Source organism: Anser cygnoides, chromosome 6 (assembly GCF_040182565.1).
Source record: "Anser cygnoides isolate HZ-2024a breed goose chromosome 6, Taihu_goose_T2T_genome, whole genome shotgun sequence".
Classification (NCBI taxonomy): domain Eukaryota; kingdom Metazoa; phylum Chordata; class Aves; order Anseriformes; family Anatidae; genus Anser; species Anser cygnoides.
The window spans coordinates 36,428,652-36,446,037 of NC_089878.1; the positions used below are offsets into that span (position 1 = coordinate 36,428,652).

The 17,386-nt window shown below is 39.6% G+C and overlaps 1 protein-coding gene across 6 annotated transcripts in view; it reads right to left on the minus strand.

Annotated features, from left to right (window-relative positions):
* LOC106041006 (von Willebrand factor D and EGF domain-containing protein-like) overlaps positions 1 to 17,386 on the minus strand; it is a 177,936-nt gene that overhangs the window by 73,170 nt on the left and 87,380 nt on the right. For all 6 annotated transcript variants that reach the window (XM_066999142.1, XM_066999140.1, XM_066999141.1 and 3 more), the window contains 3 exons: positions 8,306 to 8,442; positions 7,085 to 7,246; positions 2,506 to 2,610 (listed from right to left, as the gene is read on the minus strand). In XM_066999142.1, the coding sequence (XP_066855243.1) occupies positions 2,506 to 2,610; positions 7,085 to 7,246; positions 8,306 to 8,442 (404 nt within the window). The remainder of the gene's footprint in view (positions 1 to 2,505; positions 2,611 to 7,084; positions 7,247 to 8,305; positions 8,443 to 17,386) is intronic.

Sequence of the window (17,386 nt, forward strand, 5' to 3'; positions counted from 1 at the left end):
CTGACATGAAGAAAACAAGACATGGAGGTTTTCCAGTTTCCATGTGAGATCCTTGTAGCTGTGAATCCTTTATCTTAGGTAGCATGTGATGCTGCTCATCATAGATGAATGAGAACATGATTTTTATTTTTATTTTTTCATTTTATCGGTATGTACTGTATGTGATCATTATTCCTAGCTGTGACTACTAACATGACGACTATTTGGTAACACTCAGAATAGAGTTGCATGAGACTGACAAAAAATACTTGCACAAAACTCCATTTGAAATTTTGGAACCCTTTTCTGGTAACTGAATTATTTCTGGAGGTTCTTCATAAAAATACGAAAAAGCAATGATATAAAAACAGAATAAAGATCTTTATTAGTGTTTAGGCTTCTGCAAGGTGATTGTAGAGAAATGGCTGAACACAGCGATAGGGGCCGAAGATGGCAGAACGCCCCGGCTACAGCAGGACAGCAGGAGGGAGAAGCTACCAGGGCCCAAAGATATTTTTCCTTTTCCCTCACTTGAATACACGTTGCTCTGAAAAAAAATCCCGTGACCATTGGGGGTTTTGCACAGCCCCTTAGAAAGATCAGATCGCTGGGCTTTCACTAGCACTGGTAGGTAAAAGAGGTAAACTCAAAGCAGCTACCTGTTTGTGCCGTAATCAAATGTCTGACTTCAGAGTGTACATATTCATGGGCTCCTGGCCTTCCACCTGCCTGGCACAGCAAATAGTCCCACCAGCCCCAAAAGATGGTGCTGAGACTGGTGTGTGCCCTGTTACTGGCCTTGTGTTTGCTATTTACTGCTTTTCTTCTTTCTCAACTTCTTGTATTTTAAATAAATAATAGTTAAGAATAATGAGTAAGTTTAAAAAAAATAATAAAAGCTCATAATTGCCCCAACATGACAAATCTCCCACATTAAAATTTGGATGTTAATTAGATTTTTATTACATTGTTGTTTTCAAAGACTTGAAGTTCTGATGAAAAAGCTGCTTTTTCTGATGTGATAATGTGTTAGAGAATGGGCTCCATAAACGTGGAACACAAAATGCGAAATGGCCTGACATAAAATGTCCCCTAATTGAAACACCTTTTCTGAAAGCAATTTAGGTATTACAAAGTAATGTTGTAAGAGGGGTAATTAGAATGTGGTTTGATGCAATTGGAAGCCTAGTTCAAATAGTGCCTTGAAGCATCTTAGGGTAGAAATTATTATAATACAAAGAGAACACCAGCATATTGAGAAAACGTATATACTTCTGAATTCCTAGAGTGTAAGAATAAGGAAAACCCTTGAAAAAAACAAACAAACAAACAACAACAAAAACACAACAAAAAACAACAAACCAACAAACCACCTAGCTTTAATTGAAATGGTTTTGACATAATAATTTTAATCTGAAATTTAAGTGACTTTGCCCTCATTTGGGCATATAAACTAGTTTCTATTCACTGATTTATTTGAAAAATGTGAAGTTTCATTTTATTTTGGTAACTGGTTCTTTATTGCAATCAGTGCAACTTTGAAAACTGTATTTTCCCATTAGCGTTAATGAGAACAGTGAGGCACATAGGTTAAGATATACCTGATTAATCTTCATTTTGTAAGAATGAAGACTGGTGGTCTCCTGTTCATTTGTGCTTGCCTCAGGGTAGTAAGAAAGCAGGATTAGTACATTCAAATATTCCTTACCCAACACCCTCCAAAAGTATCTTTTAAAGCCCCTCTGAAAAAAACAGAAAAGGTGTCTCATGCAGTCCTCTAGAAAATAAGAGCAGGAAAGCTCTTTTTTAAGGGATGGGAGATGCTACACTAATAATAATGAGAGGGATATAGCGTTCTCCAGGCAGTTCCTGGCATTCTGGCAGTTTAAAACATAGCACTAGGCTTTTAATTACGATTTTGAAACTGTCAAAGCACTATATGTTTGTACTTAGTGGTATTTAATGTAAGCAAGAATGTTTTATGTTCTCTCAAGGGTGTTTTCACACGACAAAAACCGTGTAACATGCATCATAGTATACCTTTTGCAACAGCAGAAAATGGGTATAGAAATGATATACCTTACAGTTACATTACCCCTGCCAAGCAGCCTGGGAGAGGTAAAAGAGCTTCTGAGGAGAGACACTTCAACAGTGAAGGCAAGCTGCCTGGCAGGGGAGACCGCACAGTCTTATTTACTTCCATTAAAAAGTATAGCAAAAAAGTATGCGTATTGTCAGCCATGCTCTTTGGGAAGAGCCATCCTGAGAAAGGCCCACCATAAAGCATGCTCTATCAGGTATTCATACCATACATTTGTAATATATATATATATATATATATATGGTTTAAAAAAAAAACACACATGGACAAGAGGTTGTAAAAGACAGAAAAGTATCAGACTGTGCAACTGACCTGTGAAATAGATTTTCCTCTTCTAAAACAGTTATTACAGTACATCAAAGGGAGAGAGAGGGCCAGGGAGGAGATGAATGATCCATATTAAACCTTTATGCTCTTTAAATTACCTTTAATTTACAAAGTCCGGTTGGATGGGATTCACAGGCCTGGCAGACTGTGTCATACAGGGTCAGCACTCTGGAATTACTGTACTGGAAGCCATCATTAGTGATCTAAATGATACAAAAATCATCCTTATAAGTAATAATGTTCCATATGGAGACTGTCTGCTCATTTTGGAGCATATACTGTTGCACCCTTGAACTGGATGCCTGCCAGCAAGATAAATTAAAGCACTTGTGAGTTGCTCTACTGCAAGCGAACAAATTACTTAATGTTCCAAACTGGAAACTATTCATTAATAACCAAAAGATATTTTGGCTTAGCTGGCATTCAACATTTCTGATTGTTGTTGGTGTTTTTTTTCTGAGCACTTTTTTTTTCAATACCTTTATAAAGACTGCATAGGTACTGAAGTACTACAAGGATGCCTTTCAAGGAGTTGTGAAATAAAATTAAGACATTTGGCTGAAATTTTGAACCATTTTCTTACTGTATGGTAAATCAGTAAATAAGCTTGAGGAAAACAAACCAAACCAAAAGAACATACATTCTTTAGGTGGCTCTATATTAACCTCTAAAAAGTGCTAGGCTCTATAATACCAGACAGCAACAGTCCTATTTCCACAGGAAGGTACATTAGAAGGACATTGCTGTACACGTGGGTAGCTTAGAAAGCCTTAATGTAGAATGGCAGTTTTCATATGACTGCATAAAAAAGAGTGATGTGAGTTTACATTTTAATTTAATTTTTCTACAGTAAAAATGAAAAGATGCCAGACTAATGTGGAGAGCTAACTTTTGACAAAGCATTGTAACACCTCTTGAGACCTGTGAATATTAAAGAGTACCCAAATGCAAAAATGCTGGTGTAAGCCTTGCAGAAAACACTGATAAACACCAGCAGGAAAGCAAAGTCCTCTCTATCAGGTATTTTATACTTTTCACTTCTTGCACCTCAGCCAAGCACTGACCATCCTGCTCATGTACATGCACTGGCTGTGGCTTCCCCAGGCAGAGAAGGGATGCTGTTTCCCACTGTGCAGACACTAGAAGCCTCTTTGCACTTCTGCTGTTTTGATTTTCATGACATTTGTGAGAAATTAATATCTTTGTGACCTCTGTCTCCCTCAGTGACTCAGAGCAGGCAGAGCAGAGGAACCACAGCCACAGGGGAGAAGGCAGATACAGAGCACTTCAGAAGCTCACTCAGACCAAAGGGCTGGTTGGCACAGCCTGAGCTCCACATCCCCTCATCAGTAACAGGGCCAAGAGTACAAAGTTGATCAGTTAACAAACTATTTCGGTTCTCAATGTATGTTAAATCGAACAAAGAAAACTGGAGGTGCAGAGAATAAAAAATTACTTTAATAAATTCCATAAAAAGCATCAATTATCATAAATTCACTAAGGATAATCTGAAAGCTCATGGAACATAACTCAGTTGATACTCCCACAGTGTCACACATGATTGTTCTCAGCTCAAAATGCACTGCTAGCTAAGAGCATTTGTTTCTGCAGAAAGCGGTACAAGTAGGTAAACAGACAGTATTCATAGGTATTCAGAGTATGAAATTCTAGAAGAGAGACAACTACTTTGGGCTAACTTAAATTGAAATAAAATTCAATGGTATAGCTTAAGGAAGAAAATTATATTCTTTTCTGAGCGTCATACTCAGTCAAGATGTTAGAGTATGGTGTGTTATACTAAATGTAACCCCCCTTTCTGAAGAAGTAAAGAACTTATTCTCCAGAGGGAAATGAGGAACTAACAAAACAGGCAACCCCCAGAGACCTGCTCTTCACTAAACAGCAGTGCTCATTGGCAGCAGGACTTCCATTAAGAATATATTATTCTTAATGCAGTTTACATTTCATTTCGTCCTTTAACCAGAGCGTCTAGTGTTGTCTCAGTACTAATGCAGTAATAATGGGTGAAATCGGTAGACAGGGAAAAATATAAAGAGCTCTAAAATTGCACTAATTTCTCTGTCTGAAGTGACCATTGTGAATGAAATGTAATTCTTTCCAATTTGTTTTATTTTACCTACAGATTATTATAAACTTCCATCTTGGTGTCTTTTTAGAATTGGTTTATTTTATAGTTATTTCAATTGCTTTTCCATTAGTCACCTTAGTGACATGAAACAAATGCTCCAAAAGCACCGATGAGACCTAAGCTGGGCAAACCTCCATTCAGATTCAGTTGGCCCTTAAAAGCCAGAGACTCGCTGAGAGCTGTGCCTTGGCTGTTTTTACGTACGTGTCATCTGGAAAGGAAGAGCCGCTACTTCTGGACAAGTGCCTTTCGTTCATCGTGGCTATTTGTGCCCCTCATCATTGAAATAAAATTTGACTCTCATGAATATTTTATAAATGAAAAATGAAAGCTGTGAAGACTTGCTGAATTCAAATTCAGTTCCTGCCTCACTGACTTCCAAGCAAATATTTTTGCTACTCTTGACAAATACAGGCAACGATAACAAATTGAAGATAAACCAGAGACCTGCTTCCCAAATTAGATAAGTGCCTGCCAAGCTCTGCCACCTCTTCACCCAGACATCTGGATGGACAACCTAAGTCATCTGCTGCCCAAGTAGGAGCTTGAACTTTGATATCTAAATGAACTATCCCAAACACCCTGATGTAGCCTGTGTACTTTATTAACATGCAGCAGCATGTCATGGAAGGAAAGAGCAAAATCTGAAACATGAATACAGGAGTGGATAACAGGAAAAGGCCCTGAGAAGAGCTCGGGAGGCCCCCGCTTCCCCAGCCTTGGTAGTGAAAAAAGCTTATGTGAAACCTTGCTGATTCCCCTAAAATTTGATTTCAGGGCAGGTGAGATTCTGAAAGTGTAGAACACTGGTGATTCCAGAAAGAATTGTTTTGGGGTTTTGGAAAAACTTCCATCTCCATTTTAAAAGGTATATGTTAATATAACCATGAAGATCAATGTTGAAGTCTTACCATGAATTTTCTGGAGCGCAAAATTTTGAGTACTCATGGAAATCATTTCAAATCATTTTTTTTTTTATCTTGAAAAGTTCCATCATTTTGTTCTCTGTACCACCACATAGGGCTCACTGCCTTTGAAACTGAGCTTCGAGCTCTGCCTTCGCAATTTATTCAGCAAAAAGATCCACAGGAGAGCCGGGATTAGCATGCCAGCGGCTGGATCGGGCTGAGGTGATTTAATTGTGTGCTCGCTGCCTAGCCATGAAGCTGGTTTTTCTGCAAGATTCAGAGGCAAGGGAAAGGGCAGCAGGCTCACAGGTGTGGAGATTTCCTTGAACTCAAATGCAAAAACATATGTTTTGGGAGGAAAAAAATCAAAAAATGACACAGACCTTTTCATGGCTTGAAGGCAGCAATTGAAAGCAAACTGAATCGTGATATGTCCGAGGCATATGGTAGCCAACATGATTATGCTGGAGGAATGGCCCCATGCCCATGCAAAAATGTGAGCTGTCCTTCCGGGCTACATCCCAGTCCCTTCAGGTCCTTCCACCACATTTCATTTCACAACTGGGAGAGTTCAGCATCTCCTATGAGAAATTTAGGAACTCTAAGCAGAAGAACTGCCCTTCTGATTCAGACTCAGAGCCCAAATTGCACCTTCTCCAGAAGGAAGGTGCAGAATCTGCCCTCAGCTGATGGCCAGGCTCTGTTCCTTCAGAAACTTTATACACATCTCTTAATTACAGATCCCCACATTTTAAAAATAATTTACTGGTTAGCAAATATGCTCTAGCAAGCATCTTTCCCTTGCCCCTAACCACCATGGCCACATGTGTCCCCAGTCTGGTCCATGTTAGAGACAGCTGTGGGGCACAGGACACGCAGCAACATCACAGTGAAGAGACTGTATTACGTTTCATTTTTACATGTGGCAATTTTCAAATCACATCTGCAGTTTTCTACAATTGCAACATATTTTTCTCAGCTATGGTGCATTTAAATGAGCTCAGTCTTAGCAAAGCAAGCAGTCTGCAGAAAATAACCAGCCAGACTGAGCACGAGACCAAGGTTAGCAGGCACAAGGTCAACAAGACACTGGTTTCCTGTAAATATTTAGAATTTAAGTATCACCTTGGGAACAAAAGGGGCTAAAACTACAGCAGAGCAGATCCAGCATGTGTGGGTACTGCAGAGGCTGCCACTCAAGTCCATGGTTGTCCCATCCCTGCTCGCTCCTGCGCTGTGCAAGGGTCTGCCTTGAATCCCAGGGGTCAGAACTGCCTTGCATTTGCTTCCTAATCATGAGTTTGAGCTGGGGTTTCCAGAAATGAAATACTAATGATTAACAATTGATTAGTACAACTGCATCAATCTCAGGTGATTACGTGGAGAAGTGATTGCAATTTGCACTTTTGGATTGCCTACGAAGACACCTGTTTTTAACTCCTGTTGTTTTGGTTGTGTCGTGTCATTCCCCCCACTCTGCCCCTCCCCAATACTAATGTGAGAATTTCTACAGGCATCTTCAGTTCTGAAGGGATGCAAATTGCACTTTGCATTTTGATTTACCAAGACAATTGATTTCCTTCTTCTAAATCATTTCTTAGAAACATATGAAATTCCTACTTTCACTTGCCATCTTGCGAACGGCTCGTCACCAGCCACAAAGTGCACAGCCTCTGTCTCTGTGATGTTCAGGACAGGAATCTGGCAGTCAACAGCCTCAGAGCTGAGAAAATCTGCTCGTGTCGTTTCTTGCTCTCTTGATATCCATTCGCCATTGAGATGCTACAGTAAAACAGAAGGAGAGTGCAGAAACTGAAGGCTCATATAAAGCAATTCCAGTTGTCAACATATGTTTATATTTCTAATTATTAATATAAGGCATTTACAGATGGTTTATTGAAAGAAGTGATGTTCCTGTAAACACAGTAAAGAGCAAGCCATGCTCCTCTATGCATGCAAGTGGCCTGTTGATTTAGGAAGGGCTGCAGCCTGTGTTTTGGATGAGCAGCTGGGACAAGACAGGTGAATGTCCTGGAGCAGCATTGTCTTTGCTCCTAGGGCTCTGCAGCCAGCTTGTGCACCTTCTGGCTCCTTCAGGTAATGTCTGCTACTTAGCAAGGTTGGCCACATAAAACATCACTGCTTGTTTAGAGTCTACACAGTCATAAGTGGGCAAGGTAGGCAAATCTCAGCTGCGTCTTGTTAGTAATGAATGGGAATCAGGCTGAATGTCTTTTATGAGGTGGATTTATGAGATGAATCCAATACCTCATGTCTGCATGTGCGGATACTCCAAACAATTCATTCCAATAATTGCCTGTGTGTAGTTGTTTATAACAAAATTATAGTGTGAGCAGAAGAGACAGGTTTAGTAGTTATTAGAACTTCTGACTTGGTATTGAACTATGACTAAGAAAATTCACATAGGAGCCTCTAACTGTGTTGAGGAAGCCTTGTATTTAACCACAACACTTAACATTCAGATGAGTTTAAGGAAACAACCAAGCGTACCCATTGCAGATGCACAAAATGAGAAATAATATTGTGATTTCAAGCTTCACTGGCCTACAGTGCAGCCGAACCAAACAAGAGTTAAACAAAACCCCACAGAGCAAATTGGCAGGAAGACACAGCTTTGCATTTCCAAGGAACCAGTCCTGGAAAGGGCAGAGCTGCTTCATCTCCCCCGGCTCGTGGCAAACACATTGGCGATGGGATCTCCCAGTATTCGCACCCTGCTGCGGCAGTGACTGGCACTCGGCACTGTTCAGGATTTAATATAAACACGTCAAAGTCTGACCGTAGCATCAATACTTGATGAGTCCATGGGAAGATGCTTACAATTAGCCTGGTAACCTCGCAGTGCAGGTTGGGGGAATCTGTGAAGCCAAAGCCAAACACCCGGGTCCTGGTGCAGTCGGAGGTGCGGATGTCGCAGAGGCCCCTGTTCTCCAAGCCCGTGATTTCCAAAGCTTGCTCTGAAAAGGGGAGATAGATGTCATGCTTTAGAGACTAACACATGCTATTCCCTTCTGGTTCATCAGAGATGGTGTGTTTTTCACTGTTCCTGGGTTTGTTTTAATTCTTTTTGTTGGGTTGTTCTGCAAATTTCTCTTGGGAAGAGGAGCAGCAGTTGTCAAGCTGGGAAGCAGCAAACCTCCGCTGAGCAATTGCACTGTGCACCCAATACTGCAAGCTGGGCATTATACAGCTCGTGGGATCAATTATGAAGCTTGGGTTCATGGTTTCATGATAAAAGAACTTCACTGGCAATGCTTTTGCTAACAGGCGAGCTGGAGGAGCGCAGCTGGGAGGACAGGGTGTCACGGCACAGGCTGGATGGAGGAGCATGCAGGTGGAAGTATCTGAAGATGGCTGTGCCACCAGACTCCTCGTAAGGTGAAAGAACTGCATAAAAGACATTTCTTTTTTCAAAAGCTGGGGATATAATAAAAATAATGGTCCTCAAAGGAATGCTTGCTTTGAGGGTTAAGTCTTTAATGCATGATGCTCAGCTCTGCGCAGTGTCAGCACAAGCGTTGTGCACCACCTTTTTCACTTAGATCCCATTTTGAGGCCTGAAATAGGCCTTAAGTGATGTACAGCCTGTGCTGTCCCCCTTACAAGGCTGAATCTCACCCATTACTGTTTTTAAAATGTTTTATGATTCTCAGGTAAATTTTCATTTCTATTCTGTTGTGCTTCAGGTATTCATCATTTAAAATTACTCATTGCTTTCATATTGGGGTAATTTTTGCAGAGTCAAAATGCAAGTTACTTAAATGGCAGAATTCACATCTTAAGTAAAAATGCGATTGGGCAGATGTTTGCATCAGCAGAGGTACTTGGATAGCACAACACTCAGAAGGTCTCTAACACCCTCCATCAATAACAGCAGCCAGTCAGGATCATGGGTTCATATCGTCCTTGGTAATATTTGTAGCTCTAATGGCCAGGAGAAGCTACTATGGTGACAAATAATGCAAAACAGAGGATTTGCTTCTTGGTTCCTGAAAATACTTGATAGCAGGGACATAACCAGGAGCCCTGGGAGGCATGTCATGCACCAGCACTGTGTACTGCAAGCTATTTTCCCTGCTACATGACAAGGAGAAGCTGCAAAGCTTTTCCAGTTCCCTGTCCCATCACCATTGCTCTGGAAAAGCAATAGCACCCATCAATTTTCCCTGAGCTGTAGCTTATCTAAACCAGAAGCTCTGTGTCGCCTATCATTTTAATGGTACATCGGCTCAGTTCTGATTCAAGGGGCAAAGTGCCCTTAGCTGAGTTGATAACCTTCCCCAGTACCTCGCTGTTCCTTTAGGGCTTTGCCATTTAAGCTGTAACTAGGATGAATGCTGTTTAAACATTGCCAGATTGCAGCCCATAACAACATCGCTGCATGACTCTCATTTTTCCAGAGAAAGGAAGGAAAGCAACATAAATGTGAAAAATAGTGAAAAGATTTTTTCTGTATGTCTGAAATGCTGAATTGCTTTTAGCTTTTTTTTTTTTTTTTCTTTTTTTTGGTTAAAGATTTTATTGCAGCAGTATTAGCAGCACTGTTGAACACTTTGCAATATTTACAAGAAGAGAAATGGTTTACAGCTTACCAGCATTCATCAGTTAGTTGTGGATTCCTGTAATGTACAAAAATATTAGTCAGACGTAGTGAATGGTTTTGATAAATTGCCTTCTTCTGTGGTTAGTGCATAAAAATAATAATAATAAAAGCTTCATTATGTTTTTCATGAGATTTTAATAGCTCCCCCCACTAGTACTGAGGTAGCTCAGATTGCATTAACATTTTCATTATCATTGCAGATTTTCAAGCTTCTGTGGGTGAAGTAAAATCCCGTAACTTGGGAGCAAGCAAGGCGCAGGAGCAGCCTCCTGCAGCCATTCCTCTTCCAGGGCCATGCTTTCAGGCTGGTTTCTCCTTGATGAGCCCTACACGCTTCCCAGAGGGTTTCTTACATCTTTATGTGCATCCTGGCACTACTGTGACACTGCTGTGTTGGGGCCAAGGCAAAATTACCCAACCTCAGTGCTCTTTGAAATGACTTACAGTATCAGCACAGCATTTCATATTTTCTTCTCTCAAACCATGCCATACGCACTTGTGTGCAGCATCTTTAAATTGATCTAAATCTGGAGGAAATACATTCCCATATATGCTGTGGGTATCTTCTCTCAAGATTGGCTGTATCGTGGGTCAATCAGGATGAAAACTAGATTTCTTTGCCGGTGGAAGGGGTGAGAAGTTCATGGAAGAAAAAATGCACTGTGTATTTTTGTGGTTTGATAAAGGTGATCTTTTCTTTGAGCGGGCTTTTTTCTGTTCCCTTGGCCATCTGTTTCCAGCCATCTTCAGCTCGGACTGCTCTAAAGGGGGCAATAAGCAGTGCGGTGGTGTAGGAGACCGCATTTAAGCTAATTCTTTATTCCTTTATTTCTGACGTGGTAGTGAGAAGGTGGTGGAGTCCCCCTGGGGATTTTTACAAAGGGCTTGTGCAGAGAGTGCTTGGAAGAGAGGAAGGAGAGGGCGAAAGTCTGATGGAAAGGGAAATTTTATGGCTCATTTTTAAACAAATGGATCCTAAAGTTCAGACTTCAGACCTTGGTATAGGCAGCACTCCACTTTAAAAAAAATGTTCATTAGTTTTAATCTAACTCTTTTTGAAAATGAGGTAACACTTAATGGATGTAGGAATTTTAAGCGTTTATTTTTAACATGGTTTTCTGTCTGTCTTTCCATCTGTTTTCCATTTTTGGCATATATGAACCCATTTCATCCACATGTAGAAGGGGATATGTCAATGGCATTAGCTTTGGAAAAGTCTGGCAGTCGGTAGCTGGGTACTCACCCATATATTCCTGCTCTCGCTGGGGGAAGCACAACCAGAGCTCTGCTGTTGCTCCTTGCTTCCAGTGTTACGGAGGGGAAACTACTAAGCTTATGCATGGCATATGCTTGAGGGACACAGAGGTAGGCGTGTGAAAGGAAATATTAGCGAATCTAAAAAAAAAACTTGGAGAAATAGCTTCAAGTAGTTCAGAAAAAAAATGATGGGGAGGAAGACGGAAGCAGAGGAGAGAGCTGGGAGAGCTCACAAAGGTGAGAGTAAGGGCAAAAGTGCAGGTGCTCAGAGAAACTGGAGGTCATGGAGACATGGGAACTGATGTGTGATTTCTGTGGTGGGGCAAGCTAAAGAGGCAGGAGAGAGATCTACAGGAAATCAGGTGGTGTATGGAGCAAGCTAGTGCAAGGTATGACCTGTTTGAACATTAATAATTTATCTTTAGAGGTATGAATGCTGAAATATAATCTGGAAGAGATACTCCTCCTCGTTTTCTCTGTACGGCCTATAGGCCAAAATAGTGCTTTGAATTTTACTGTTACATAAAGAAACAAAGCTCAGGGTAGCACCTGGGACTGGGATGGGTTGCAGAGTGCAATCATGTTACGAAGGAGGTTTTAAGAAGCTGTGTGTTCACATCCACAAGCTCAGACATGGGCACCTTGAAGCATTTCTAATGCCTGGTCTGCACACACACAGGGTAACCACCCCTGAAATGCAGCTCTTGCCTGGTAGAAGCATTGGGACACTGTGACAAACAGCAGGAGATGTTGGGGAAATGTAAAAGAAAAGACCAGTTTTTAATTAAACTGCCATGGAACAAGAAGAAGAGAGGACTTTGGGCTTAAATTCTGCATCTAATAGGCCTCCGACATCTTGGGTGATTAGACAGAAGTACTGGTTCAATCCCAGTTGGTCTGCAGTGTTTGCTGCATGCCTCCCTTGTGAAGCAGGGAGCCCGCCCCGTCCCACTGCTTCACCCACAGAAGGAGTTTGCAGGAAGGATCAGTAAGTCCAGAGCTGCTGGCACTGCTGACAAAGCACATTCTTTCTGTAAGCATTTACATGAGTCAAACTTGACAAGGAGCACAGGCTACATAATAGACTTAAAAAAACCACTGCATAAATACACGATTTGTTTTATAGGTATTTGTTATAGCGTCTTATATCAATAATATGCATGCACAAGCATGGAAGCAAAATGTAGACATCCGACACAAAATCGAGAATTTTGTAAAACTACACTTACTGAAGTCTTAGTGATAGATAGATATAGTTCATGTCTGGTTTCCACTTTTGAATAGAAATATATCCTAGCACAAATAAACATTCTTCAGCACTGTTTGTGCAACTTTGGGCTGGAGCAGCAGAACTGAAATAAAAACTAGCAAGAAGTTTGTTCAGATAAAGAGAAGGGAACGGACTGCCCTGCTTTTCTTGGTTGGGGTGGTAAATAAGCAGTTGAGGTCATGAAAAACAAATCAAGCACCAGATCATAAGTACTTGGTATGGCTGCCGCACCGTTGAAGTGAAAAAGAAAATTGTCTGTATTAATAGTCCAATACAATATTTATAAAGCAGGATATGGTTTTTAGAAGCAGGTGAGTGCAGACAGACCAAGCTCACTTTGCTTGGTCCTGATGCGGCCGGCTGCAAGCCAGCCCTGTGCTAGAAATCACCTTGCTGTCTGAGCAGACTCTGTGCCAGAGCTTGCTGGAGTGACTGTGGACACCCGGCTATTGCAGACGTGAAGGTTCTGGGTCAGGGCTGACTGATGTTCAGCTGTCTCACAGCTTGGACAGAGTCTGAATCTTCCTCCTTTCAAATACATGTACAAATATTGTATTTATTTAGTGTGCAGGGTTATTACAGCAATCATATGCACAACTATTGAATGCATTATTCTGGAATTCATGGTGTCCTTAAACCAAAGCTCATTTGAAATGCCTCCTTAAGAAAAAAGGGCTAGCAATTTAATGCTGTTTTGAAGGCTTTTAGCACATCGGTGACCTCTCTGGCTTCTAGACGAGGAGTGTTTGTCCCTGCTTCCAAAAACAGTTCTCAAAGAACCCAACTTTTTCTGAGTAGCAAGCTATAGACCTATGATCTTTAGCTGACATGAAGATCTAGTGTTCTGCTCTGCAGGTTTCTAGTATCTAGGATTGCAGACATGTATGTTTGCTATGCACGAATCAAGCTTTGCAGTGAGGGTGCATTTTGGGTCATGCTGGATGGCAATGAAAGGTAGCCAAACCTGTGATCTGAAGAGTGAGTCCATCCTGAAAGACATCCCCTTGTAAATGTAACGTTTGACTAAATCCCCATTTTCCTGCCAATCTTTCCACTGACCAAGTTTCTCTTAAAATCTTCTGGTTTGCCCATGTCAAATCAGCAATCGGTGTCAGACACCTCAGTGAGAGCAAGAGCAAGCCCTGGCAGAGTATGGCAAAGATGTTTTGCAAGTACTTTAACTCACTGCTTGCAAGAAATGGACTGGCTCAATTTCACACTGAAAGCATCCCTGTGCTGCAACAATATGGTAGATTATTTTTGCTTTAGAAAGCTCACTATGACATTTTATGTCTATTTGATCTCTTCTATTTTTAAAAGGCTTACTAGCAATTTACTTCAGCAACAGAAGGGGAAGAGAAGTGTGCTGTTAACTATAGAATATTGCCTCTTTTCTAGATAGCCCTGATGGGTGGTAAAATATAAGATTGGGTTGCACATTCACAGTGCTTACTGTCCTACCTAAAGCAGATCTCATTGTCAGTCACTTGAAGGCACTTCAGAGCAGGAACCCGGGCAGCAGTGCTCCACGTAATAGCTGCAGTGATGGAACTCCAAGGGATTTGGGCAGGAAGATGCCTCTGGGTGTCATCATGGTCCTTGTGCCCATGCTAGCACCCAATTGGTTGTTTTTAGTAATTTGTCCATCTTTACATTTACTGAATCAGAGGAAGAGCTGGTTGTTATGAACAGTTTTTTATCCACGGCTGCTTGAATATTCTGTGCTGGTAGATTATGGGTTGTTTATACAAAATAAAGCACAGTATAAAGAAGTTTTAGGTTAGTACTGATTTTTTGCTTTAGGTCAATTTAAATCATACCTTTGAACATTTAGTAGGTTTTCCTTCTATAGCTCATAAACAGCCTTGAATTTGGTATTTATTGTGTGTATGTGTGTGTGAGTATTTGAAGAAAGAGGTTGTTTGTTCAGAGCTTTTTGTTTTGTTTTGGATTTAACAAGATTTAAGTCTAAAATTTCCTGCAGTGCCTGAAAACAGCATGGTGTAAAGAAGTTATACACATGCATCTGGATTGTCTGGCTTTGGTCAGTTTAAATTAAACCTATAATTTTGTAAACTTTTCTAGCATTTAATTCTATACATTTCAGAAAATGGTTTTGTTTAGCTACATGTTTCACTGAACTGCTCTCACTGCTTTGCATTAAAGCAAATAAACTAATCACCAGAAAAGACTAATCTTCTTGATCTGATTTGCAGGAAATGGTATGGATCACTGAGCATGCAACCTTCCATGTCCCTTATCTTGAGGATTTGGTGTCCTTTTAAAATGCGGTTTCTATTGACTTTGTAGCTATCAAGTTAATAGCCCTCTTCCAGCTCAGCCAGGTCTGTGCTTTGAATGGAAAGAACTGGGAGCTAAACCAGTAGATTAAGTCTGATATTGATGTTTGTCTTTTCAGATGTGTTCATCACATCTGCACTATCAAAAAGTGAACTAAAATTGCTATGAAAAGAAGAAAAGCTTCAAAACTATCATGAAGCTTGTCAATTCCTGAGAATTACCCACAAAACTCTAGGTAGAAATGTTTTATGTGACAGGAAAAGTCTGTCTCCATCCATATAAAACAGAGTACAATGGTGTCAATCAGGGGATATCAATAATAAGTTGGGATAGGTTCAATTTTTTTTCTTTCTTTTAGTTTTTAATTATGCTTCTTTTATAAAGCTTGTATTTGCTAAACAGCAACACTTTATATTATTACGTCTTACCAAAACATTTTGTTTGGAGGTAATCGTTTTTAAAATACGTCAATAGTATTTTCAAGAACAGGTAAGTCCTATATTCAAAATATTATGTTTGAAAATTTCATAGTGAGTCATTTCACAGCTTTGTTGTTTACTCATTTTGCCTTTATAATTATGCCCACTAATGCTACCTTTGTTTTTAGCCTGAAAAGAACATATTGGAGTAAATTTTTAGAGTCCAAATATACAGGAACTACTCGTTTAAATAACTTCATTTATATAACATGCTATTATTAGCATTAGTTAGCTTGTTCATAGTTAACTTAGTAATTAACTTAGTAGTAGTAGTAGTAGTAAGTAAAAGATGAGGACAGTGCCTCTGTAGATGTCTGGGAGAAAGATATAGTGTGTTTTGTAAATAAACATTTTAAAGTATATATTTTTTGTTTCCCTCATCCCTATGTTTGCCTAGGAAAAAGCTGAATAATTGAAGCCAATTATATTTTGAATTATTTAATATGTGTTTTCATATTTATTCTTTATCTATTTTCCAAAATGATCAGGCAAACTGAGGAAAAAAATTATACTATGTAGAGATAATAACTCTCAAAATTAAGGTTTTCATTTTCAAGTTATATGTATAGAAACTTCTTTTTTTTGCAAAGCATTGATATCTCAGTGAAAATTCCTTCACTTTTTTAATGTCATCATGAAGGAAGTAAGAATTTATTCATAATGTCCTTAAGCTGTATGTAAAGAACGCAGTCCCAGTGACATGGAAGCAGTGTACTGAACATCTCATGTGAGAGATCTGCATGAAGTGTTCCCTGCTTTACAGAAATTATTACTGAAGAAAAGTGTATTTGACAGAAACAGTTATGTCAACTTCCAAATTAGAATCTAAAACCACTGCCTCACTTACTGTCCAGCTGTTGCCAAATGAACAAGTACATATTCAAGGGAACATGGTGGGCATGGACATAAGAAATTTTCAGACCTCCTCCTTCAGTTGGCTAGATAAGAAAACTCAGAATTGTGGAATAGAAAAGGCAATAATCAATATGAGCAAAAGGAGAAAAGGCTCATTTGTAAAAAGAGACCTTTTCCTTGATATCTATCTTTTTCTTCATAATATAAGTAATCCAAAGTAATACTAATGGTGACTTTGCTAATACTTCACCCATAAAAGTCAATGGAATTATTATAATTAAGCAGATAATTAAGACCTATAACTTAAGCCCTGTGATTTAAGACCCCCCTCTTCTTATTATTTGAAAAGAAAAAAGCTTTGAAAAGAATAATAACCTTTTAAAATTTCCATCTTTTTATAGTAATAGTACTCTCTTTTGGCCAGAAAAGTTTAAAAGTAGTAACTATAGTGTTCACTTCTCTTACAAGCACGTTTGATGCATCTTTTGAAATCTAATTTTGAAAAATTGACACAATTAGTTGTTAAAACATATTGCATTCTCACTGCCATATAACGTGATTTGCCAAATCAGCCAAGAGCTTGGTTGTGGATATTTGCTTATTTACTAATCTAAAGACAAATACAGGAAAACAACAATATAAACAAGCAAAAACGATCATTCAGTGCCTGTAAAGAGGATCAGATAGAAATTCCATAATTTCAGGTATGTATCTATTTCTGAGGTGCATATGGTGATATCAATTGTAGTTCTTCCCTGAAGATGTCATGCCAGCACTGCAGGCTGGGAGTAGAGACAGAGGCTACCTACCACCTACATACACCGAGTAGTATGTTACTCTGTAGCTATCTTAGTTATTTAAGAAATTAACTACTTTTCTTTGAAAAGTCTAGTATGCATTTTATACTATGTATAGTCTAATTTATGCATGGCAAACTTCTATTGACCCAAAACATCCTAATGGTCCTTCTGCACTGTTGTGATGTATCATGCCGACAAAGCACATATTACATGTGCCGAGAAGTAACCATTTATTTGACAGACTAACAGTCCTTAAATAATCATTATGGCACCATGATCTGGAGTTAAAAGACCGCTGAACTGATAGAAGTGGAAGAAACATAGTTATTACAAAGT